Source organism: Pseudophryne corroboree, chromosome 10 (assembly GCF_028390025.1).
Source record: "Pseudophryne corroboree isolate aPseCor3 chromosome 10, aPseCor3.hap2, whole genome shotgun sequence".
In the NCBI taxonomy this organism is placed as follows: domain Eukaryota; kingdom Metazoa; phylum Chordata; class Amphibia; order Anura; family Myobatrachidae; genus Pseudophryne; species Pseudophryne corroboree.
In genome coordinates this window covers 302,296,668-302,321,687 of record NC_086453.1, presented here as the reverse complement: position 1 = coordinate 302,321,687, position 25,020 = coordinate 302,296,668, and the positions used below count along the sequence as shown (strand labels likewise).

At 48.0% G+C, this 25,020-nt stretch overlaps 1 protein-coding gene and 1 long non-coding RNA gene across 7 annotated transcripts in view; one reads left to right on the top strand and one right to left on the bottom strand.

Moving 5' to 3' along the window:
* The window catches only part of LOC134966581 (uncharacterized), a 289,870-nt gene that overhangs the window by 5,873 nt on the left and 258,977 nt on the right, over nt 1-25,020 (top strand). The gene's annotated exons all lie outside the window — the stretch shown is intronic.
* The window catches only part of NPHP4 (nephrocystin 4), a 720,559-nt gene continuing 705,760 nt past the window's right edge, over nt 10,222-25,020 (bottom strand). For all 5 annotated transcript variants that reach the window (XM_063943436.1, XM_063943435.1, XM_063943440.1 and 2 more), the window contains one exon: nt 10,222-10,760. In XM_063943436.1, the coding sequence (XP_063799506.1) occupies nt 10,587-10,760 (174 nt within the window). In that variant the 3' untranslated portion in view covers nt 10,222-10,586. The remainder of the gene's footprint in view (nt 10,761-25,020) is intronic.

Here is a 25,020-nt window from a genome sequence, read left to right as displayed (position 1 = left end):
GGAATTATGTTCACCCCCTGTCTGCGGAGAACCATCATCTCCGCCATCACCTTGGTGAATACCCACGGTGCTGTGGAGAGGCTGAATGACAGGGCCTGGAACTGAAAATGACTGTCTAATAGTGCGAATCGGAGAAAAGCTTGATGCAGCGGCCAAATCGGAATGTGGAGGTACGCATCCTTGATATTCAGGGATACCATGAATTCCCCTTCCTCCAGAACTGATATCACCACCCTCAGAGACTCCATTTTAAACTTGAACTCCCTCAGAAAGGGGTTTAGTGACTTTAAGTTCAAAATGGGCCTGACCAAACCATCCGGTTTCGGTACCACAAAAAGGTTCGAATAGTAACCTTTGTTTTGCAAATGGGGTAGAACTGGTACAATGACCTGTGACTCCACCAACTTCTGTTCTGGATGGCTTCCTGTAGGATAGCCCTGTCCGCCAGCAAAGCTGGCAAGCCTGATTTGAAGAATCGGTGAGGAGGGAGGTTTTGAAACTCCAGCCTGTACCCCTGGGACACAATATCTTGCACCCAGGGATCCAGGTCGGACGACACCCATACATGGCTGAAATGCCTGAGTCTCGCCCCCACCGATCCCACCTCCAGGCCGCGCAATCCACCATCATGCTGAGGACTTAGACGTACCTGAAGGAGGCTTCTGTTCCTGGGAACCTGCAGCAGCAGGTTTCTTGGATTTTGGCCGACCTCCCCTAAAGAAGGTGTTAGACGGTTTGGCCTTTCTTGCTTTAGTAGCCCGAAAGGACTGTGATGCAGGAGAAGTGAAAGGTTTCTTCGGACCCGGTGCAGCTGAGGGAAGAAAAAGTGACTTACCCGCGGTAGCTGTGGAAATCCACGCATCCAGCGCTTCCCCAAAGAGAGCCTGACCTGTGTAGGGTAGGGTCTCCACACCTCTCCTGGATTCCGCGTTGGCAGACCACTGGCGCAGCCAAAGTCCTCTGCGAGCTGAGACAGACATGGAAGATATCCCTGCAGCCATCGAACCCAGGTCCTTCATGGATTCCACCATAAATCCTGCAGAATCCTGAATATTACGTAAAAACAATTCGACATCACCTTTATCCATAGTATCCAAATCTTCAAGTAACGTGCCTGACCACTTTACTATAGCCTTGGAAATCCATGCACAGGCAATAGTAGGACGTAGTACCGCCCCTGAAGCCGTGTATATGGATTTGGGCATAGCGTAAATTTTTGCGATCAGCCGGTTCTTTTAACGCGGTATATCCTGGGACAGGTAAAACCACCTTTTTGAGAGTCTGGATACAGATGCGTCAACTATGGGTGGATTTTCCCATTTTTTCCTGTCTTCCTCAGAAAAAGGAAAAGCAACCAGAACCCTTCTAGGGATCTGAATTTTTTTCTCCGGGTTTTCCCAGGCTTTCTCATAAATAGCATTTAATTCTTTAGACACAGGGAAGGTTAGCGAAGCTTTCTTATTGTCTGTAAAGCAGGCCTCCTCAACCTGCTCAGGTGTTGTATCAGCAATATTCAATACATCTCTAATGGACTCTATCATCAACTGCACCCCTTTTGCAAGAGATGCCGCCCCCAGCAGTACATCCCCATCACCGTCTGCCATGTCAGAGTCGGTATTCGTGTCATCTTGCATAATTAGGGCAAGAGCAGGTTTTTGGGAGCGTACGTCAGGGTGCCCGGAGGCAACAGAACCGGACCAAACAGCCATAAAGTTCTGTAAAACCTGAGTTGCAGACTCATTTTGTGCAACTCTAAAGGAAATCTGAGAAATCATCCTTTTAAGAGAGGATAACCACTCAGGCTCCCTTGCTGGGACCTGTGCTAACACAGTGCAAACCTGATTACATGGAATGGGATCATCCTGAGAGGACATATCCTCTGCAGCATATGACACAGAGTCCATGGACATAGCTTAATGGAAACCACAAACACTCCACACACACACAGGGATCGCACCCTGAAGCCCTTTATGGAGTGCGCTCACGCACCCAGTAAGATACAAAAGCATCTCACTGGTGCAATCGCCTCTGTCCGATTGACAGGCAGAGGCGGTCGCGGGGCTGGAGGGAACGTACCAGCGGTGTTAGAACGCCGCTGGGGGGCGTGGTCTGGACAATGCAGGCATGTTTGGACCATTGCTGGGGCGGGCTGCGGCAGCTGCATAACGACACACGCTGCAGCTGTGACCCAAAATATGGTGGGTAGCCACCTGCCAGCGCATGTAGGCTGCGCAGGCAGCGAGCTACTTGGTGTGTGCAAAAGCATCACCGCCTTGTGATACTTTCGCACCTGTGCGGGGAGGGGGGGGGGGTAGGGCATGACATGCGGGGCGGACTAGCCCTTTGCGGGCGTCCCCCCACATGTCAGAGAATCTGATCATAGATGTGCTAACTTTAGCACTTATATGATCAGCTCTGAATCACCCCCTAAGACCGCACACTTTAGGGGGCATATAAAAATGGGTTTATGGTAATATGTTTTATACTTACAGTAAATATGATTTGGTTGTTCCCATCTAACCCCTATTACAGGGCTGGCCAAACCGGTCCTCGAGATCTACCAACAGTTCATGTTTTCCAGGCCTCTTGGAGATCTGTAGAATTGTCAGTTAGGAATGAATGCAGCACATCGTAATTAGTAATGACTAGACCTGTGCACCAGCTAGGTGGTCTGGAAAATGTGAACCTTGGTAGTTCTCGAGGACCGGTTTGGCCAGCTCTGCCCTATTACATATAACTATGATCTGTGCAGGCTTTGCTGTTTTAAAAAGAGATTTAAAAGTATAATGGCCCTCATTCCGAGTTGATCGCTCACTAGCTACTTTTAGCAGCCGCGCAAACGCATAGTCCCCGCCCATGGGGGAGTGTATTTTTGCTTTGCAAGTGTACGAATGCGTATGCAGCCGAGCGGGCCGAAAAACATTTTTTGCAGTTTACAGAGTAGCTCTGGACTTACTCAGCCCTTGCGAGCACTTCAGCCTGTCCAGGCCCGAAATTGACGTCAGACACCCACTCTGCAAACGCCAGGACACGCCTGCGTTTTCCCAAACACTCCCAGAAAACGGTCAGTTGACACCCATAAACGCCCTCTTTCTGTCAATCACCTTGCGTTTGGCTGTGCGAATGGATTCCTCGCAAAATCCATCGCCCAGCACCGAACCTCTTTGTACCCGTATGTCGCGCCTGCGCATTGCGGTGCAAACGCATGCGCAGTTTTGCCATTTTTTTTAACCAAATCGCTGCGCTGCGAAAATCAGCAAAATCTTTAAATAAATGGTGTGGGGTCACCCCCACAATGACAACCAACCCCTGCGGCTCTGTTCCTATGTTGGTATTGATAAATAAGGGGGAATATTGGTTTAGGGTCCCTCCTATTTTCAAATAGCCACAACCAGGCTGAAGCAGCTGACACTATAGCAGGGTGACACACATCACACTGCCATAATGGCAGCTAACCCCAAACTGGTCAGCCCAGGGCTGAAATCCCTTTGGAAGTAGGGACCCCCCAAAAATTTGGTTCTACCATACCCAAGCACAACCATTCCTGAGCTCTCCTCTGCCCCTCTGAGGCTTTGGGTGAAATCTAAAACAAAAGACAGGACTTACAACAACTGACTATTGTAATATTTTACATCTATTACTTATTTACCCATATATTACTCACACCCTCTTCTGACCCTGTAGCCCCTTCGCGAATGAGATGTCACTTGGGATGGGGTCACGCTGATTGGTTAGTTTGCTGCTGTTCCCATGCTGACCAAGTACATTGTCTCTCTACGCTCCATGTTTGAGAAGTCCTGTGCTCCCCAGAGTATTATCTCTGCAAAACGTCCGGAGAATTTGTTAACTAGCTGCAGCAGCACTCGCTCCACTGCTATGGCCAATACCACCGCTACCGGCCCAGTGTCCAGCCTAATGTCCGATCTCCCAGCAGCGTCCAGTACCACTGGTACCAGCCCAGTGTCCAGCCTAATGTCCACTGTCCCAGAAGCGCCAAGTACCACCGATACCAGACGGTGTCAAGCCTAAAGTCTGTTGTTCAAGGAATGTCCAGAACCACTGGTACCAGCCCAGTGTCCAGCCTAAAGTCTGCTGTCCCTGCAGCGTCCAGAATCTCCGATACTGGCCCAGAGTCCAGGTCACAGATTCACAGTAGACTCCGTGTCCAGTATTCCAAGTTCTTATTCAAGATCTGATTGCTGGCCCACTTTGGCTATAGAGCTGGCCCATTCTATTAGTTCCCCTTGCTGTCGCTACTCTACAGCCTCCACAGCAATTAGTTTCAGTATGGGTCTCACCTCTCAACTTATCTCTGCAAACCACCCTACCAGCATCATCTATAGAACCTGAGCCTATGGAACTAATTCCCAGCGAGTGCGTTAACATTTCATTGACATCTTCCACCCCGTCTCAGCTGATCTTCCTGCTCATGCGCCAAAGCTTTAACAAACCACCCAGCTTTCTCCGTATGGCTTGCACTCCAGCTGCTGATTCCAGACCGGGAACACAAACTAACCAAGTTCCGCGTGTGACAGTCACATTGTAGTGCCTCTGGTAAAATTTGACAGTGGCTCCAGTTCATATTATGCTATATTACAATACCTTTTACAGTTCATTTTATGCCATACTATATTGTCGTCAAATCAAATTATTCCACATTGTAGTCTCCCCAGTACATACTGTGAAACTGTACAATGGCCCCACTTCATATTATGTTACATAACTATGCCCCTAGTTCATATTATGCCACATTATAGTGCCCTCAAATTCATTAAAAAAAAAAGGTATTTTCAGAAAATAGCATTCTAACTTGGGGTTTCTACTATAGGTGCAATGTGTGCTGTGCACACGGGCCGCTGGGGGCCCACACCGCACCTATGTTTTAATACTTACCTTTCAGGAGTCCCATGATGGGCGGTGTAGCTGCGGCAAAAAGAATCACTCCCAAAATGGCCGCCGCATATTAGCAGTGGGAAATTTGTCTCCGGACCATGGCGGGCACCATGTTTCCAGAGACCTGCGCATGCGCAGTAGACTCCGGCACAATGTAGGAACCTACAAAGCTGCGGAGAGGAGGGGGGCCACCCACAGTCTGCACACGGGCCCCCTCTCTTAAACCACTCCTGCATATGACGCACTTTCTTATAGCATGTGACCATATGATTTCCCAGCATTCCTATACATTGTCTCTCTACGCTTGCTCTTTGCTTCCTGTTGTGTTCAAGGGATGCGGTCACATGACCGGCGGTCAGGATGCCGACGCCGGGATCCCGATCACTGGCAATGCCGGCACATAGGGACTATTCCTAATCTTGGGTGTCCAGGACACCCATAGAGTGGGAATACAACCTGCGGCAAGTGCAGCGAGCCGAGCCCGCTGCGTGGTGCGCACAGGGAGCCCGCAAGGGGCTCCGCTGCACTCGCTCCCCATGCCAGCATTCTGGCGACCGGGATCCCGCCGGCGAAACAGTCTCAAACCACGTTCAAGCCATGTAACCAGCAATATTTAATGGTAAACTAAAACTATCTGAACTTATGGCAGCTGTCTCAGACCCCTCTCTATCCAGATGTCTGCAACCATGGTAGACAAAATAAACGATATATAATATTTGTTTGCATGTCATGTAGTTATTGGACACCTGGTGAGAAGGAACCACCAGGACAATTATCTTTTTCTATTATTACTCTTTGAATAATACCAAGTGTAAATCATGTATCTTGGCTGGCAGAAGCCGATGTCTTCCGCAAGGCTGTGACTCCCCTTTAAGAGACACAGCCGTAGTGAAAGGGTTCCTCCAGATGTGGCAGCAATCTGTGTGCACAGTAACATCTATGTCATTTCTGCATTTAATAAGAATGTAAATCTGCAAATAGCTCTAAAAGAAAACTGCAATTATATTATAAACTCTAACTCCCACTCCAAATAATCAGCAGTGATTGCATTTATTATTTCCATGTATAACATTTAAAGCACTTTTATATGTGGCTTCACTGATAAACTGGGACTTGATTAAATGCCAAGAAATTAAAGTGATTGATTAATTAAAAATGTATGTTATGGAAATATTTTACACTCTAGACTTTATTTAGCTCATAACGACAATTTCTATGAATACAGAGTAAAGGAAACATTCAGCAAACCTGCATACAGTATCAGAGGCGTAAGTTCATACCAGGCACCCGGAGGCGAAATAGAAGGTTGTGCCTCCCCCAGTGGTTCCGGCTTTCACATGTGCTGACGTCAAAGTGACTTGCCAATTGTACATCTGGGAGAATAAAGATTTTTTACTGCAGCCAGTGTCGGACTAGAGCATGAAGGGCCCACCGGGGAATGCCGTTGTAGGGGCCCATGTTTAGGGGTGTGGCAGGTCTCCAGAGGGGGTGTGGCCAGCCGCTACATTGGTTTGCCTAACCATTAGAGAATGCATGGGCTGGGCCACTTGACAACTACATAAATACTGCTAGTGCATGCATGGTAATGTACCAGATAAATATTGACAATGCACTATAGAGAATACACCATAGGCCTGTGCAGTATAAGGTAACATATGTATAACGTATAATTCAAGTACACAGTCTGGAACCTGATCCCTAGAGAAGGAGGAGAACCCCCCTTCCCCAAGACAGTGTGGCCCACCGGGGATTTTCCCTGTGCCCCTGTGGGACAGTCCAACCCTAACTGCAACTAATTGTGGCGATAAAGAATCTTTATTTTCAGGTGCTGGCTGCAAATGATAATAAATAGAGCCCTGAGTAGGGGTTTTATCAAAGCTCAGAAAGAGATAAAATTGTGAAAGATAAAGTACCAGGTTTGAAAAATGACAGAAGCGGATTGGTTGGTATATTATCTCTCGCAATTTTATCTCTCTCCAAGCTTTGAGAAATAACCCCCTCCTTAAAAGTTTTATTATAATAATTAGTGCATTTTCTTAAAACCCGCTTCTGCTTTCCTTTCTTTCTTCATATAAGACACAACAGCAGAGCTGTAGATCATTGTACACACTTTGATCTGTTATCAGACACATTCCAAACTCTTCAGCTGAAGTGGTCTACGAAGGAGGTTTCTGAGGTTGGACAGCAGTCAGCAGTGACTGCAGCAAGTCACTATGAAATGAGTGGAGAGAGATCTTTTCTAGTTAAGAAGCCCCCTCGTCATTCTTTCTTAGGGCCCCTGAGAGCTGGAGCCCGGCGGCAAATGTCTCTGTCGTCTCTGGGAGTTACGCTACTATACAGTATACATAAAATGTTATACTCAGTGGTGTAACTATGGAGGGTGCAGGGGATGCAGCTGCTATGGGGCCCAGCCGCTTGCAATCCCACTGCACCATTTAGATTTCCCCCCCCATTATTTGTTTACAATAAGCCGGGTTCTGGGCCCATCAGAGCAGTTTACTTCCAGGTAGGGGTATGGGAGGGATGTCACTGGGACTGTTCCACCGAGCCGCCCTCCCCTCAGTGTGTATTTGGAGCCTTTCCTCTGGTGAGAAAGACTCGCGAGATGATGACGGCATCATCACGCGAGTCCGGAGTGCAGAAACATGTCTGCGGCATGGATGATGGACGGTCCTAGATCGGAGAGTGAGCAGTGGAGTCCCTCTGGTGAGCTGCCCTCCCTCCCTGTGCGTGTGAGGTACCAGGAAACAAAACCATAATGCATCGGTGTGCAAAGACGGATATGTTTGGTAAATTTGGCTGTTTAAAAAATGCCCCAAAATTGCAATTTTACTAAATCGACCTTTAGCAAATATCAGGAATTGCAGCTTTGAATTTGTAAGGAACAAAACAATGTATAAAAAGATATAAAAGATAGTGTAATTTGCTGCAGTCGCACCTGCGATTGTTTGCGAATGCTAGTACTAGCCTTTCACCTAGTGTACAAGCGTGTGCAGTGGTGGGCTGGGTCCGGGGGCAGAGTGCCAGATTCCCCCCAGGCAGGTCCCATTTTCAGTGCCTTGGACCGCCCTCAGACAATTGCAGACATCCGCCCACATTTAACCCCCGCCCGCTGACCGAAATCTCACACCAGTGCTGACCCTTCTTCTTCCACTATATCATTTCTTATTAATATTTGCATGATGTGTTTTCAGGGTGAAGGGAGTGGGGGGTTCTGGGGACACCTGCAAATATTAATTTGCCACCAGCCTATGGGTTACAGATCTCAAGAGTTATAAGGACATGCGTAGTAGTGCGCCCAGCTCCTAAAAGAGCGATCACTTCACTTGTAACACACCACATTCTCATTGCTGCGAATAACGTCAATAAGAAATTACCATATATATATAATTTATGGTTTCATTTTGGAGGGAATTACACTTTAGCACGAGTCTTCAGCATGACTTCTCTTTCTGTGTAAACATCTCTATACCTGCATGGCTTATCTATATATAGATACACAGCAGCTCTGAACACCCATAGAGTTAAAAGAAGTGTTCATTTTGTACTGGAGCATTCTATAACCTCTGCTGAGACACATTAATTGGACAAGAAAAGTGTCAAGGTGCTCTAGTAGGATACAATGGTAACAATCATTATTCAGAGTGTTGCATGGGAGCCAAAGAGCTGAAGGTCATTCTTCAATAGCTAGAAAGAGCTTCAGTAGCAATAGTGGCTGGAATGTAACTTGTTATTCAAGAGAAAGATAATACAGAACGCTGATGTCATAGATTTGTACTTTAGCCATCACATTTCTTTCTTGAGAGGGAAGGAAATGTACAGTACCATAAGAACAGGGATTTGGCATTTCTCTCTGAGGCCTGTATTACTGGTGCTCTGTAGCAGGCCACTCACATACATTAACCATCAAAGTAATGGGGGGGTCATTCCGAGTTGTTCGCTCGCAAGCTGCTTTTAGCAGCATTGCACACGCTAAGCCGCCGCCTACTGGGAGTGAATCTTAGCTTATCAAAATTGCGAACGAAAGATTCGCAATATCGCGAAAAGACTTCTCTGTGCAGTTTCTGAGTAGCTCGAGACGTACTCTGCCAGTGCGATCAGTTCAGTGCTTGTCGTTCCTGGTTTGACGTCACAAACACACCCAGCGTTCGCCCAGACACTCCTCCGTTTCTCCAGCCACTCCCGCGTTTTTCCCAGAAACGGTAGCGTTTTTTCACACACTCCCATAAAACGGCCAGTTTCCGCCCAGAAACACCCACTTCCTGTCAATCACATTACGATCACCAGAACGAAGAAAAAACCTCGTAATGCCGTGAGTAAAATACCTAACTGCATAGCAAATTTACTTGGCGCAGTCGCACTGCGGACATTGCGCATGCGCATTAGCGACTAATCGCTCAGTTGCGAGAAAAAAATAACGAGCGAACAACTCGGAATGACCCCCATGGTCAGATGTCTGGCAATGTACAAGTTAGCAACATTCTGGGGTAAATGCAATAGCCTGCGTACTGCGGGCATCGGTGGGTTCCCAGCCAGTCTGCCCAATGTTATAAAGTAGCATTCATTTAAAATGCAAAAACAGGTTCCATAGCGACAGAAGATGTCTTTTAGGATTCATATATCTATACAGTCATTGCAGGACGGTGTCTCCAATAAGAGGATGTCCAAGCGATGACTTAAACCCTAGCGTCTGATTTCCCTGACTGAGGTCTCAGCGCAAACCCAGTATGGGCAGGGCCCAGGGAGTATGCAGGATGACAAGGAAGGGATCTGGAATATACTTCTACTCATGCTCTCTCCCCTCCAGCAGACCTGTTATCGCAGATCTCCACTGCTGACACTATACTGAGATGGAATAAGCGAAAGAGGACAAGCTCTGAAAAATTCTCATGGGGTCGGCAGGGGTCAGCAGTGTTAAGCGTTTTTTTGTTTAATGCAGGGGAAATCTCCTGCATTAAACAGTTGATATACATAATGTGGAAAGGATGCATAAACAATAGGCCCCTAAGTCCTGAGGAAATTACGCACAATGCTATCATGACAGAACATCATGACAGATGTTCAGAACATCAGAGGGCAGCCATTTTGTGAAAAGAGCGAATGTTTAGTAGACACGACATCAGCAATAGTGACTTGAAAGACTGCATACTCAATTACTCATCCAGACCACAAAATGGCTGCTACTACTAGTATCTACCATGTGTAAATGTCACCATTTACAGGGTATTAGTCTGTGATGAATCCTTAATACACCTAGATATCTGCTTTCTGTCGATAACGATATAGGACAAACGTAGAGACCAGCTAGAGAGAAAATGGCCGCCCACATTTAAGTAAAATTAATTTAATTGCAAAATACTTTATTTTGAAAAACGGTATATAAAACAAACACAATCATTTTTAGTGCAAACATCTTTAAAAAAATATAGATTTGATACAATATAAAACTAAATTGTCATGGGGTATATAAATACATTTACTTAAAAGGCATTAGAGATTTTTTAGCACAAAACGCAACCTAGAACTTTTCAAAGTCAAATACCTATACACACACAGATGCGCATTGTGTCCTTGGCATCCAATTAACCAACTGTAAACTGATGACGGAACAGATGCAAATAATTTTCTCTCTTTGTGCGTTAATGTCCAAAATAAAAACAGATTCCAATTTCATTATTCAGTTTCAATCCTATCTAAACCTTGAAAGAGCTTTTTTTTATTATTTGTTTGTCATATTTGACCTTCACGCAGAACGTCTCTTCATTTTTATCTTCCTGGTCATTGATAAAGATCAGGATTTCTTCCAGTCCACTGCTCTCGCTGGGGGCGAAGCGCAGACCTATAGTGTACGTCTCGGCCGCAGACACCTGTACAACAAATAAATAGTTACGGTGATGGTTGAGCGTTGTTGTGGTTTAATGTAGACATAACTCAGGAGAACTGACATAATGTTTCCCTAGGTATTTTCTAAGATGGAAATAAACACAGTTAATAGATCTTTCTACAATGAGCTTGGCCAGATGATATGCTGGACTATCCAGAATAATTTCCAGATGTAACCTCTGTTCTTTAGTCTGTAATTATCCCATAAAGGTCATCTATGCTGCATCTACTGTATATCAATTTAAATTGCAAATATATAAGTCATTTATGAGAAACGTGAACAAGTTAAACTTTGTAAACTCTCACAATTACTGTAGCACATGACTTTAATATACATTTTGTGTCTTGATTTAAGAGGCACTGTTACGGCCTTGATTTAAGTACTCTCAAAGTCACGTCTCATGAACCTTCAGTCTGGATGTGAATAACTTGTTATACAACTGTCAGGAGCATATATTGGTGACCTGCTGTACTTTGCAATTAGGATGTCTTAATTAGGTACTGCAGATGAAATCTGTTAGCGGAGACACTCCATGGTACACAAGGAACATTCAACTGTTCTACCATAATCAGTTCCTGCGAGACTGTATTCAGTGACTATTGCTAGACCACAGTGCCTAAATACTTAGAGCAGTTCCACTATAGTGTGATGACGTGGGGTAATTAGCTCGGTAGAGAGGTGAATTGTGCAGTGCCTAGGTGCTCTATCAGGATCCAACACAGCTTTTCAGGTAAATAAACAGAATAGTGCTTTATTTTCAGCATAAATGGAATAACACAAATCATCAGAAAAATAGGATTTTGGTTACCTACCGGTAAATCCTTTTCTCGTAGTCCGTAGAGGATGCTGGGGTCCACATTAGTACCATGGGGTATAGACGGGTCCACCAGGAGCCATTGGCACTTTAAGAGTTTGAGAGTGTGGGCTGGCTCCTCCCTCTATGCCCCTCCCACCAGACTCAGTCTAGAAACTGTGCCCGAGGAGGCGACATACTTCGAGAGAAGGATTATACACAGATAGTGGTGGGATTCACACCAGCTCACACATACAAGGCACGTCAAGTCAATTAGCTTGAACTACTCAGCAACACCTGAAACATTACTTATCAAGTAACAATGCAGTACTCAACTAAAACGAAGTTGTACTGAACCAAATAACATTTGCAGGAGAACGAAGCGCTGGGCGGGCGCCCAGCATCCTCTACGAACTGCAAGAAAAGAATTTACCGGTAGGTAACCAAAATCCTATTTTCTCTTACGTCCTAGAGGATGCTGGGGTACACATTAGTACCATGGGGATGTACCAAAGCTCCCAGAACGGGAGGGAGAGCGCGGAGGCTCCTGCAGAACTGATTGACTGAACTTCAGATCATCAGAGGCCAAAGTATCAAACTTGTAAAACTTTGCAAACGTTTTCGACCCAGACCAAGTTGCAGCTCGGCAAAGTTGCACTGCCGAGGCACCCCGGGCAGCAGCCCAGGAAGACCACACCTTACGAGTAGAGTGGGCCTTAACAGATTTTGGACACGGCAGTCCTGCCGTAGAATAAGCGTGCTGGATAGTGAACCTAATCCAGCGAGAAATAGTCTGCTTAGAAGCAGGACACCCAATTTTCTTGGGATCATAGAGGACAAACAGAGAGTCCGACTTTCTGTGACGAGAAGGTCTCTTCACATATATCTTCAGAGCCCTTACGACATCCAAGGACTTTGATGTAATTGAGGAGTCAGTAGCCACTGGCATCACAATAGTTTGGTTGATATGAAATGCCGACACAACCTTCGGAAGAAACTGCTGACGAGTCCGGAGCTCAGCTCTATCTTCGTGGAAGATCAAGTAAGGGCTTTTACAGGATAAAGCCCCCAGCTTGGACACACCTCTAGCAGAAGCCAAGGGCCAACAAAATGACCGCCTTCCATGTAAGAAATTTGATCTCTACCTCCTGTAGAGGTTCAAACCAATCCGACTGGAGGAACTGCAACACCACGTTATGGTCCCAAGGCGCCATAGGCGGTACAAAGGGAGGTTGGATATGCAGAACCTCCTTCAAAAAGGTCTGAACCTCAGGGAGGGCAGCCAATTGTTTCTGAAAGAAAATGGATAGGGCTGAAATCTGGACCTTCACAGAACGCAAACTCAGGCCCATATCCACTCCTGCTTGCAGGAAGAGGAGGAAACGTCCCAGTTGAAACTCCACCATAGGAAACTTCTTGGACTCACACCAAGAGACATATTTCTCTCCAAATACGATGGTAATGTTTAGACGTTACCCCTTTCCTAGCCTGTATGAGGGTAGGAATAACCTTCTTCGGAATGCCCTTCCGAGCAAGAATCCATGCCGTCAAACGTAGCCACGATAAGTCTTGATAGGCGAACGGCCCCTGCTGCAGCAGGTCCTCCCGAAGAGGAAGAGGCCTCGGCTCTTCTTGCAGTAGATTCAGAAGGTCCGCATACCAAGCCCTTCTTGGCCAGTCTGGGGCAATGAGGATCGCTTGAACCCTTGTTCTTCTTATGAGCTTTAGGATTCTTGGGATGAGTGGGAGTGGTGGAAACACGTACACTGACCGGAACACCCACGGAGACACCAGGGCGTCCACTGCCTATGGGTCCCTCGACCAGGAACAATAACATTGAAGCTTCTTGTTGAGACGAGAGGCCATCATGTCTATTTGGGGTAAACCCCAAAGATCTGTTATCTCCTTGAACACCTCCGGATGGAGTCCCCACTCTCCTGGATGGAGATCGTGTCTGCTGAGGAAGTCTGTTTCCCAGTTGTCTACTCCCGGAATGAAGATGGCTAAAAGCGCTAACGCGTGCTTTTCTGTCCAGAGGAGTATTCTTGTCACCTCTGACACTGCCGCTCTGCTCTCCGTTCTGCCTTGTCGGTTTATGTAAGCCACTGTTGTTAAGTTGTCCGACTGCACTTGAATGGCCCAATTTCTCAGAAGAGGGGCCGCCTGAAGAAGACCGTTGTAGACGGCTCTCAGTTCCAGGGTGTTGATGGGCAGGCCGGCTTCCAGGCTTGACCACCGTCCTTGGAAGGTTACTCCTTGAGTGACTGCTCCCCAGCCCCGAAGGCTCGCATCCGTGGTTAGAAGTACCCAGCCCTGAATACCGAACCTGCGTTCCTCTAGAAGGTGAGGCAATTGGAGCCACCAGAGAAGTGAAATCCTGGCCTTTGGCGACAGACAAATTCTCTGGTGCATGAGGAGGTGAGATCCTGACCACTTGTCCAGGAGATCCAGTTGGAAGGTCCATGCGTGGAACCTCCCGTACTCGTAAGAGGCCACCATTTTTCCTAATAGGCGAAAGCATTGATGAACGGACACCCGAGGTGGCTTCAGGACATCCTGGACCATGGCTTGTATCACCAACGCCTTTTTCTGCGGAAGAAACACCCTCTGCACTGCAGGATCATGGCTTGTATCACCAACGCCTTTTTCTGCGGAAGAAACACCCTCTGCACTCCAGGATCATGGCTTGTATCACGAACGCCTTTTTCTGTGGAAGAAACACCCTCTGCACTCCAGGATCATTCCCAGAAATGACAACCTCTGGGTTGGTTCCAACTGTGACTTTGGTAGGTTCAGAATACGTGACTCTGGAGCAGTCGCGTTGTGAGGACAATGGACTGCCGCAGCCTCTCCTTGGACGATGCCTTTATCAGCAGGTCGTCCAGATATGGAATGATACCCTGCTTGCGTAGGAGAATCATAATTTCCACCATCACCTTGGTAAACACCCTCGGTGTTGTGGAGAGGCCGAATGGCAGTGCCTGGAACTGGAAATGACAGCCCAGCAATGCGAAAGCGGAGATCAGCCTGATGCGGCAGCCAGATTGGAATGTGGAGGTACGCATCCTTGATATCCAGGGATACCAGGAATTCCCCTTCTTCCAGACCTGATATCACCGCCCTGAGAGACTCCATCTTGAACTTAAACTCCTTTAGAAAGGGGTTCAATGATTTTAGGTTCAGAATGGGCCTGACCGAACCATCCGGTTTTGGTACCACGAAAAGGTTCGAATAGTAACCATTGTTCTGCATGTGAGGTGGTACTGGCACAATGACCTGTGCCTCTACCAGCTTTTGGACAGCGTCTTGTAGTACAGTGCTGTCCTCCAACAGAGTTGGCAAGCCTGACTTGAAAAAGCGATGAGGAGGGAGACTTTGAAATTCCAGCCTGTATCCCTGAGACACAACATCTACCACCCAGGGATCCAGGACGGATGATACCCAGACACGACTGAAGAGTCTGAGTCTCGCTCCCACTGGCCCCACCACCGGGGTGTGCAGTCCACCGTCATGCGGAGGACTTTGGCGTACCCGAAGCAGGCTTTTGTTACTGGGAACCTGCAGCAGCAGGTTTCTTGGACTTAACCCGACCTCCCCTAAAGAAGGTATTGGAAGTTCTGGCCTTTCTAGGCTTGTTAGGCCGAAAGGACTGCGTTGCAGATTAAGAGAAAGAGATTTCTTCGGAGCAGGTGCGCTGAGGGAAGAAACGGAGACTTACCCGCTGTAGCGTGGATATCCACGCATCTAGAGCTTCCCCAAAGAGAGCCTGACCTGTGTAGGGTAGGGTCTCCACACCTCTCCTGGATTCCGCTTCGGCAGACCACTGGTGCAGCCACAGTCCCCGACGAGCTGAAACAGACATGGAAGATATTCCCGCAGCCATGGAACCCAGGCCTTTCATGGATTCTACCATAAAACCTGCAGAATCATGTATGTTGCGTAAATACAATGCAACGTCATCCCTATCCATTGTATCCAAATCCTCAAGTAAGGTAGCTGACCACTTTACTATTGCCTTTGCAATCCATGCAGTAGCAATAGTGGGACGTAATATGGCCCCTGAAGCAGTAAACATTGATTTAAGCGTGTTATAAATTTTCCTATCAGCCTATCAGTTCCAGGATCTACCGCCTATTTAAGGCGGTAGATCCTGGAACAGGTAAAACCACCTTCTTTGAGAGTCTGGACACAGATGCGTCAACAATTCCTCAGGGAAAGGAAATGCCACCTGGACCCTTTTAGGGATCTGGAATTTTTCTCCGGGTTTTCCCATGCTTTTTCAAATATAGCATTCAATTCCTTTGACGCAGGGAAGGTTAGCGAGGCTTTTTATTTTCAGTGAAAAAAGCCTCCTCAACCTGTTTAGGTGTGGTATCATTAACATTTAACACATCCCTGATAGCCTCTATCAACAACTGCACCCCCTTTGCAAGAGATGTGGACCCCCGCAACACATCCCCATCACCATCTGTAGTGTCAGAATCGGTATCCGTGTCGTCTTGTGTGACATGCACAAGCGCACATTTGTGGGGGTATATAACGGGGCGTCCTGAGGTACCAGAACCAGGCCATATTGCCATAGAGCTCTGTAATACCTGGGTTGCAGATTCATTACTTGCAACCCTGTCAGAAATCTGAGAAATCCAAGATTTGATAGAGGAAAACCACTCTGGTTCCCTTGCTGGTATCTGTGCTAAACCAGTGCTATCCTGATTACATGGAATGGGATCATCCTGGGAGGATAAATCCTCTGCAGCATATGACACAGTGTCCCTGGACATAGCTAAAGGAGACCATCAAACACCACACACACACACACACACACACACACACACACGCACACACACACACACACACACACACACCACACACACACACGTGGGGGCAGACAGAGTTTCCCCCCCAAGAATGGCAAGAGAGAGACAGAGATCGGAGCCAACCCACACACAGCGCTTTCAGTAAAGGGAGACCCCTTGTCAGCGCAGACTGTGTCCCTTAATAGGAGACACAGTCGGTTTACAGCCTTCCCTCCCCCTTCTACAGCCCCCTGGTACCGTGTACTGACAGTTGGAGTTGCTGTGGAGGGACATGTTCTTCCATCCAGCACTGTGCAGGCCGGAAAATGGCGCTGGAACGTTGCTGGGTCCGCTCTGAGGAGAAGCTCCACCCCCTTAATGGTGCTGTCTTCCCGCTCTTCATAGATTATACTGGCCTGAGGTAAAACTTGCTGGGTGAGATCCGCGGACCCCGACAGACTTGTGGACCAATATGGGGGTAAGCGCTGGCTCAGGGTGGGGGTAAGCGCTGGCTCAGGGCGCCCCTCACAGCGCCGAACCATGTGCCTCTGAACCTTCACAGGAGCGCAGTTAACACTGCTCTCCCTCCCCGTTACCGCCATCTTCACACCGGCCCCCCGCTTGCTCGGGGGGTCGGTGACTCACTTACCACTTCTTCAGCTCTGTAAGGGGTTGGCGGCATGCTGCTGTCGCGAGCGGTCCCCTGTGGTGGAGAACGATCAGACCCCTCTGGAGCTCAGTGTCCAGTCATCAGAGACAGTGGCTCAGACCCCGCAGGGCGGACACTGCTCCCCCTCTTAGTCCCTCGCTGCAGGCAGGCTGTTGCCAATAGCCTCCTGTAAAATAAAAAACTCTAAAAATAACTTTTACTAGAAAAGCTCTGTAGAGCTCCCCTAGCTGTGACCGGCTCCTCCGGGCACATTTTCTAAACTGAGTCTGGTGGGAGGGGCATAGAGGGAGAAGCCACACCACACTCTCAAACTCTTAAAGTGCCAATGGCTCCTGGTGGACCCGTCTGTACCCCATGGTACTAATGTGGACCCCAGCATCCTCTAGGACGTAAGAGAAATAACAAATGCCTAGCTCCCATTCAGGGCACTGACTCAATTCTTCGCCCTTGCTTAACCTTGGCAGCTAATCTGCGAACATAAAGTTTCTTAAATGAAAAGTCTCAGTCCTGTCTCTCAGGGTAGAGACGGCTTGGCCTGGCTAATCACATGCACAGTCCCAATTCTGCTTCCTGCAGGGTAACTCAGGCTTCAGACTGGTCTTTGCTTACAGTGTCAGAGAATTAGGGATCTACCTGTATCCTCCAGGTCTGACCCTGGCCACCCGGCCTGTTCCACTCTGACTGTACCACTTCCATCTGGCTCTGTCTCACAAGGATAGCGCAAACAATCTCACTTGGACTGGATACACCGGCAGCAGCCTCACTTGACTGCACAGTCCCACCAGGACTGTCTTCTCTCTGCAGCCTCACCTTGGCTCTCTGCAAAAGGCAGCCTCTAGGTGTGGTAACACCTCCTTTTTCTCCCGTGTGGGCAGATCCTTAGAGCCACACTTTAAAAAATAAGAATTTACTTACCGATAATTCTATTTCTCATAGTCCGTAGTGGATGCTGGGGACTACGTAAGGACCATGGGGAATAGCGGCTCCGCAGGAGACTGGGCACATCTAAAGAAAGCTTTAGGACTATCTGGTGTGCACTGGCTCCTCCCCCTATGACCCTCCTCCAAGCCTCAGTTAGGATACTGTGCCCGGACGAGCGTACACAATAAGGAAGGATTTTGAATCCCGGGTAAGACTCATACCAGCCACACCAATCATACCGTATAACCTGTGATCTGAACCCAGTTAACAGCATGATAACAGAGGAGCCTCTGAAAGATGGCTCACAACAATAATAACCCGATTTTTGTAACAATAACTATGTACAAGTATTGCAGACAATCCGCACTTGGGATGGGCGCCCAGCATCCACTACGGACTATGAGAAATAGAATTATCGGTAAGTAAATTCTTATTTTCTCTAACGTCCTAAGTGGATGCTGGGGACTCCGTAAGGACCATGGGGATTATACCAAAGCTCCCAAATGGGCGGGAGAGTGCGGATGACTCTGCAGCACCAAATGAGAGAACTCCAGGTCCTCCTCAGCCAGGATATCAATTTTGTAGAATTTTACAAACGTATTTGCTCCTGACCAAGTAGCTGCTCGGCAAAGTTGTAAAGCCGAGACCCCTCGGGCAGCCGCCCAAGATGAGCCCACCTTCCTTGTGGAGTGGGCATTTACAGATTTTTGGCTGTGGCAGGCCTGCCACAGAATGTGCAAGCTGAATTGTACTACAAATCCAACGAGCAACAGTCTGCTTAGAAGCAGGAGCACCCAGCTTGTTGGGTGCATACAGGATAAATAGCGAGTCAGATTTCCTGACTCCAGCCCTCCTGGAAACATATATTTTCAGGGCCCTGACAACGTCTAGCAACTTGGAGTCCTCCAAGTCCCTAGTAGCCGCAGGCACCACAAATAGGTTGGTTCAGGTGAAACGCTGAAACCACCTTAGGGAGAAACTGAGGACGAGTCCTCAATTCCGCCCTGTCCGAATGGAACATCAGATAAGGGCTTTTTCAGGATAAAGCCGCCAATTCTGACACGCGCCTGGCCCAGGCCAGGGCCAACAGCATGACCACTTTCCATGTGAGATATTTTAACTCCACAGATTTAAGTGGTTCAAACCAATGTGACTTTTGGAACCCAAAACTACATTGAGATCCCAGAGTGCCACTGGAGGCACAAAAGGAGGCTGTATATGCAGTACCCCTTTTACAAACGTCTGAACTTCAGGGACTGAAGCTAGTTCTTTTTGGAAGAAAATTGACAGGGCCGAAATTTGAACCTTAATGGACCCCAATTTCAGGCCCATAGACACTCCTGTTTGCAGGAAATGTAGGAATCGACCCAGTTGAATTTCCACCGTCGGGCCTTACTGGCCTCGCACCACGCAACATATTTTCGCCAATTGCGGTGATAATGTTTTTGCGGTTACATCCTTCCTGGCTTTGATCAGGATAGGGATGACTTCATCCGGAATGCCTTTTTTCCTTCAGGATCCGGCGTTCAACCGCCATGCCGTCAAACGCAGCCGCGGTAAGTCTTGGAACAGACAGGGTCCTTGCTGGAGCAGGTCCCTTCTTAGAGGTAGAGGCCACGGATCCTCCGTGAGCATCTCTTGAAGTTCCGGTTACCAAATCCTTCTTGGCCAATCCGGAGCCACGAATATAGTGCTTACTCCTCTCCATCTTATCAATCTCAGTACCTTGGGTATGAGGGGCAGAGGAGGGAACACATACCCTGACTGGTACACCCACGGTGTTACCAGAGCGTCAACAGCTATTGCCTGAGGGTCCCTGGACCTGGCGCAATACCTGTCGAGTTTTTCCCAACGGTTTATAATCATGTGGAAGACTTCTGGGTGAAGTCCCCACTCTCCCGGGTGGAGGTCGTGCTGAGGAAGTCTGCTTCCCAGTTGTCCACTCCCGGAATGAATACTGCTGACAGTGCTATCACATAATTTTCCGCCCAGCGAAGAATCCTTGCAGCTTCTGCCATTGCCCTCCTGCTTCTTGTGCCACCCTGTCTGTTTACGTGGGTGACTGCCGTGATGTTGTCCGACTGGATCAACACCGGCTGACCTTGAAGCAGAGGTCTTGCTAAGCTTAGAGCATTGTAAATGTCCCTTAGCTTCAGGATATTTATGTGAAGTGATGTCTCCAGGCTTGACCATAAGTCCTGGATATTCCTTCCCTGTGTGACTGCTCCCCAGCCTCGCAGGCTGGCATCCGTGGTTACCAGGACCCAGTCCTGAATGCCGAATCTGCGGCCCTCTAGAAGATGAGCACTCTGCAACCACCACAGGAGGGACACCCTTGTCCTTGGTGACAGGGTTATCCGCTGATGCATCTGAAGATGCGACCCGGACCATTTGTCCAGCAGGTCCCACTGGAAAGTTCTTGCGTGGAATCTGCCGAATGGGATTGCTTCGTAGGAAGCCACCATTTTACCCAGAACCCTTGTGCATTGATGCACTGAGACTTGGCTCGGTTTTAGGAGGTTCCTGACTAGCTCGGATAACTCCCTGGCTTTCTCCTCCGGGAGAAACACCTTTTTCTGGACTGTGTCCAGGATCATCCCTAGGAACAGAAGACAAGTCGTCGGAACCAGCTGCGATTTTGGAATATTGAGAATCCAACCGTGCTGCAGCAACACTACCTGAGATAGTGCTACACCGACCTCCAACTGTTCCCTGGATCTTACCCTTATCAGGGAATTGTCCAAGTAAGGGATAACTAAAATTCCCTTCCTTTGAAGGAATATCATCATTTCGGCCATTACCTTGGTAAAGACCCGGGGTGCCGTGGACCATCCATACGGCAGCGTCTGAACTGATAGTGACAGTTCTGTACCATAAACCTGAGGTACCCTTGGTGAGAAGGGTAAATTTTGACATGAAGGTAAGCATCCTTGATGTCCCGAGACATCATGTAGTCCCCTTCTTCCAGGTTCGCAATCACTGCTCTGAGTGACTCAATCTTGAATTTGAACCTCTGTATGTAAGTGTTCAAAGATTTTAGATTTAGAATCGGTCTCACCGAGCCGTCCGGCTTCGGTACCACAACAGTGTGGAATAATACCCCGTTCCCTGTTGCAGGAGGGGTATCTTGATTATCACCTGCTGGGAATACAGCTTGTGAATGGCTTCCAAAACTGTCTCCCTGTCAGAAGGAGACATCGGTAAAGCCGACTTTAGGAAACGGCGAGGGGGAGACGTCTCGAATTCTAATTTGTACCCCTGAGATATCACCTGAAGGATCCAGGGGTCTACTTGCGAGTGAGCCCACTGCGCGCTGAAATTCATTGAGACCGGCCCCCCACCGTGCCTGATTCTGCTTGTAAAGCCCCAGCGTATACTGAGGGCTTGGCAGAGGCGGGAGAGGGTTTCTGTTCCTGGGAACTGGCTGATTTCTGCAGCCTTTTTCCTCTCCCTCTGTCAGGGGGCAGAAATGAGGAACCTTTTGCCTGCTTATCCACGAAAAGACTGCGCCTGATAATACGGCGTCTTCTCATGTTGAGAGGCGACCTGGGGTACAAACGTGGATTTCCCAGCTGTTGCCGTGGCCACCAGGTCTGAAAGACCGACCCCAAATAACTCCTCCCCTTAATAAGGCAATACTTCCAAATGCCGTTTGGAATACGCATCACCTGACCACTGACGTGTCCATAACCCTCTACTGGTAGAAATGGACAACGCACTTAGACTTGATGCCAGTCGGCAAATATTCCGCTGTGCATCACGCATATATAGAAATGCATCTTTCAAATGCTCTATAGGCAAAAATATACTGTCCCTATCTAGGGTATCAATATTTTCAGTCAGGGAATCCGACCACGCCAACCCAGCACTGCACATCCAGGCTGAGGCGATTGCTGGTCGCAGTATAACACCAGTATGTGTGTAAATACATTTTAGGATACCCTCCTGCTTTCTATCAGCAGGATCCTTAAGGGCGGCCATCTCAGGAGAGGATAGAGCCCTTACAAGCGTGTGAGCGCTTTATCCACCCTAGGGGGTGTTTCCCAACGCACCCTAACCTCTGGCGGGAAAGGATATAATGCCAATAACATTTTAGAAATTATCAGTTGTTATCAGGGGAAACCCACGCATCATCACACACCTCATTTAATTTCTCAGATTCAGGAAAACTACAGGTAGTTTTTCCTCACCGAACATAATACCCCTTTTTGGTGGTACTCGTATTATCAGAAATGTGTAAAACATTTTTCATTGCCTCAATCATGTAACGTGTGGCCCTACTGGAAGTCACATTTGTCTCTTCACCGTCGACACTGGAGTCAGTATCCGTGTCGGCGTCTATATCTGCCATCTGAGGTAACGGGCGCTTTAGAGCCCCTGACGGCCTATGAGACGTCTGGACAGGCACAAGCTGAGTAGCCGGCTGTCTCATGTCAACCACTGTCTTTTATACAGAGCTGACACTGTCACGTAATTTCTTCCAACAGTTCATCCACTCAGGTGTCGACCCCCTAGGGGGTGACATCACTATTACAGGCAATCTGCTCCGTCTCCACATCATTTTTCTCCTCATACATGTCGACACAAAAGTACCGACATACAGCACACACACAGGGAATGCTCTGATAGAGGACAGGACCCCACTAGCCCTTTGGGGAGACAGAGGGAGAGTTTGCCAGCACACACCAGAGCGCTATATATATACAGGGATAACCTTATATAAGTGTTTTTCCCCTTATAGCTGCTGTATAGTTAATACTGCGCCTAATTTGTGCCCCCCTCTCTTTTTTAACCCTTTCTGTAGTGTAGTGACTGCAGGGGAGAGCCAGGGAGCTTCCCTCCAACGGAGCTGTGAGGGAAAATGGCGCCAGTGTGCTGAGGAGATAGGCTCCGCCCCCTTATCGGCGGCCTTATCTCACGTTTTTTTATGTATTTTGGCAGGGGTTAAATGCATCCATATAGCCCAGGAGCTATATGTGATGCATTTTTTTGCCATCCAAGGTGTTTATTATTGCGTCTCAGGGCGCCCCCCCCCAGCGCCCTGCACCCTCAGTGACCGGAGTGTGAAGTGTGCTGAGAGCAATGGCGCACAGCTGCAGTGCTGTGCGCTACCTTGTTGAAGACAGGACGTCTTCTGCCGCCGATTTTCCGGACCTCTTCTGCCTTCTGGCTCTGTAAGGGGGCCGGCGGCGCGGCTCTGGGACCCATCCAAGCTGGGCCTGTGATCGTCCCTCTGGAGCTAATGTCCAGTAGCCTAAGAAGCCCAATCCACTCTGCACGCAGGTGAGTTCGCTTCTTCTCCCCTTAGTCCCTCGATGCAGTGAGCCTGTTGCCAGCAGGTCTCACTGAAAATAAAAAACCTAAACTAAAACTTTCACTAAGAAGCTCAGGAGAGCCCCTAGTGTGCACCCTTCTCGTTCGGGCACAGAGATCTAACTGAGGCTTGGAGGAGGGTCATAGGGGGAGGAGCCAGTGCACACCAGATAGTCCTAAAGCTTTCTTTAGATGTGCCCAGTCTCCTGCGGAGCCGCTATTCCCCATGGTCCTTACGGAGTCCCCAGCATCCACTTAGGACGTTAGAGAAAAGTGTCAGTAATGCAATTACCTTCATACTGTCACAATAGGTATATAGAAAAAACCACCAGTTTTCCTATAACTGTGCCACATACAAAGTGAAATATACATTGCTGCATTACATACATATATTCTGCTTATAAGAGAGAGAAAGGGGCGGTGTCAGGTGCCAGAATACTGAATAATATCTGACGTGCATCCAAGGCATGTCAATGTACTACCCATGTTCTAGGGACAACAAGCGTGCACTCTACAACAAACATATGACATTAGTTTATAGCAGTGATTGGCAACAGTAATAAAACACTGTTGGTATGATCTTGGAATAAATTATTTTATTTTAAAGCTGTGTGGCCCTTTTAAAGGTAGGTTAGCCAAGCCAGAACTGTAGGTATAATGGGGCAGATGTATTAACCTGGATAAGGCATAAGGAAGTGATAAACCAGTGATATGTGCAAGGTGATAAACACACCAGCCAATCAGCTCCAATATGTAAATTAACAGTTAGGATCTGATTGGCTGGTGCATTATAACCTTGCACTTAACACTGCTTTATCACTTCCTTGTGCCTTCTCCAGGTTAATACATCTACCCCAATATTCTTAATACAACTGCAGCAGTTTTGTAAGCAGGCAGGAAGGCAGAGAGACTGTTGTATATACTGCACAGTATTGTCGTACTTACTGTGCATTATTATTTATTCCTGACCCGACACAGCAAGAGAGGACCAGCTGTATTTATTTCATGCCCACAGTTCAGCCCACTGCCACTACTCACAAGTTACAAAAAATTGCCAGGTGTCTCCCACACCAGATGTGTTACACGTTCTTTACTGATTATTATCCATGAGTCGGTTGGTTTTTCCAGAGCCAACCCCTGGTAGGAATTGTAAGATACTACCACTGCGGACAGTCAGGGCCACCATGCAACCTAGAGCGATGTCATTTCGGGTTGCTGCCCAGATTCTCCTTAAGGGCAGTCCATGTGCTTGTGAACTACCTGCTCCCGGCGGAAACACCGCCTTGTCGTGACATCACAAGTTCAGCGGGGGAGCCTAGACACAGAAAATTCCGTCCTGCTACGGCCATGAGATCTGCAGCTTTTGCCTTTGACGAAGCTGTTCATTTCATGCCATTACTGTTGAAATACTTTGCCTATTTCTAGGCCAGGGGTGGGGAACCTCAGGCCCGAGGGCTGTATAAGGCCCTCAAAGCCACTTGATCCGGCCCGGCCAGGCTCACCTAAACGAGAGGAGATGCCGATCGTCCGCTGAGATTTTACCACCAGCGGGCGCTCAGCTCCTAAGCAGCAGCCGGAGGCAGGAGCTCACTCCTGAGCTCCAGCTTCTGGCTCAGGCAGCGTACATGTGTGGCTATGCGGCGCTATAGGAGAGACGTCATGACATCTCAAATAGTTTCGAGGAGAGGGAGGGCAGCGGTCCGGAAGCAGGAGCAGGGCTGGTGAGCATTGCGTTTTTTTTCTTTCTTAT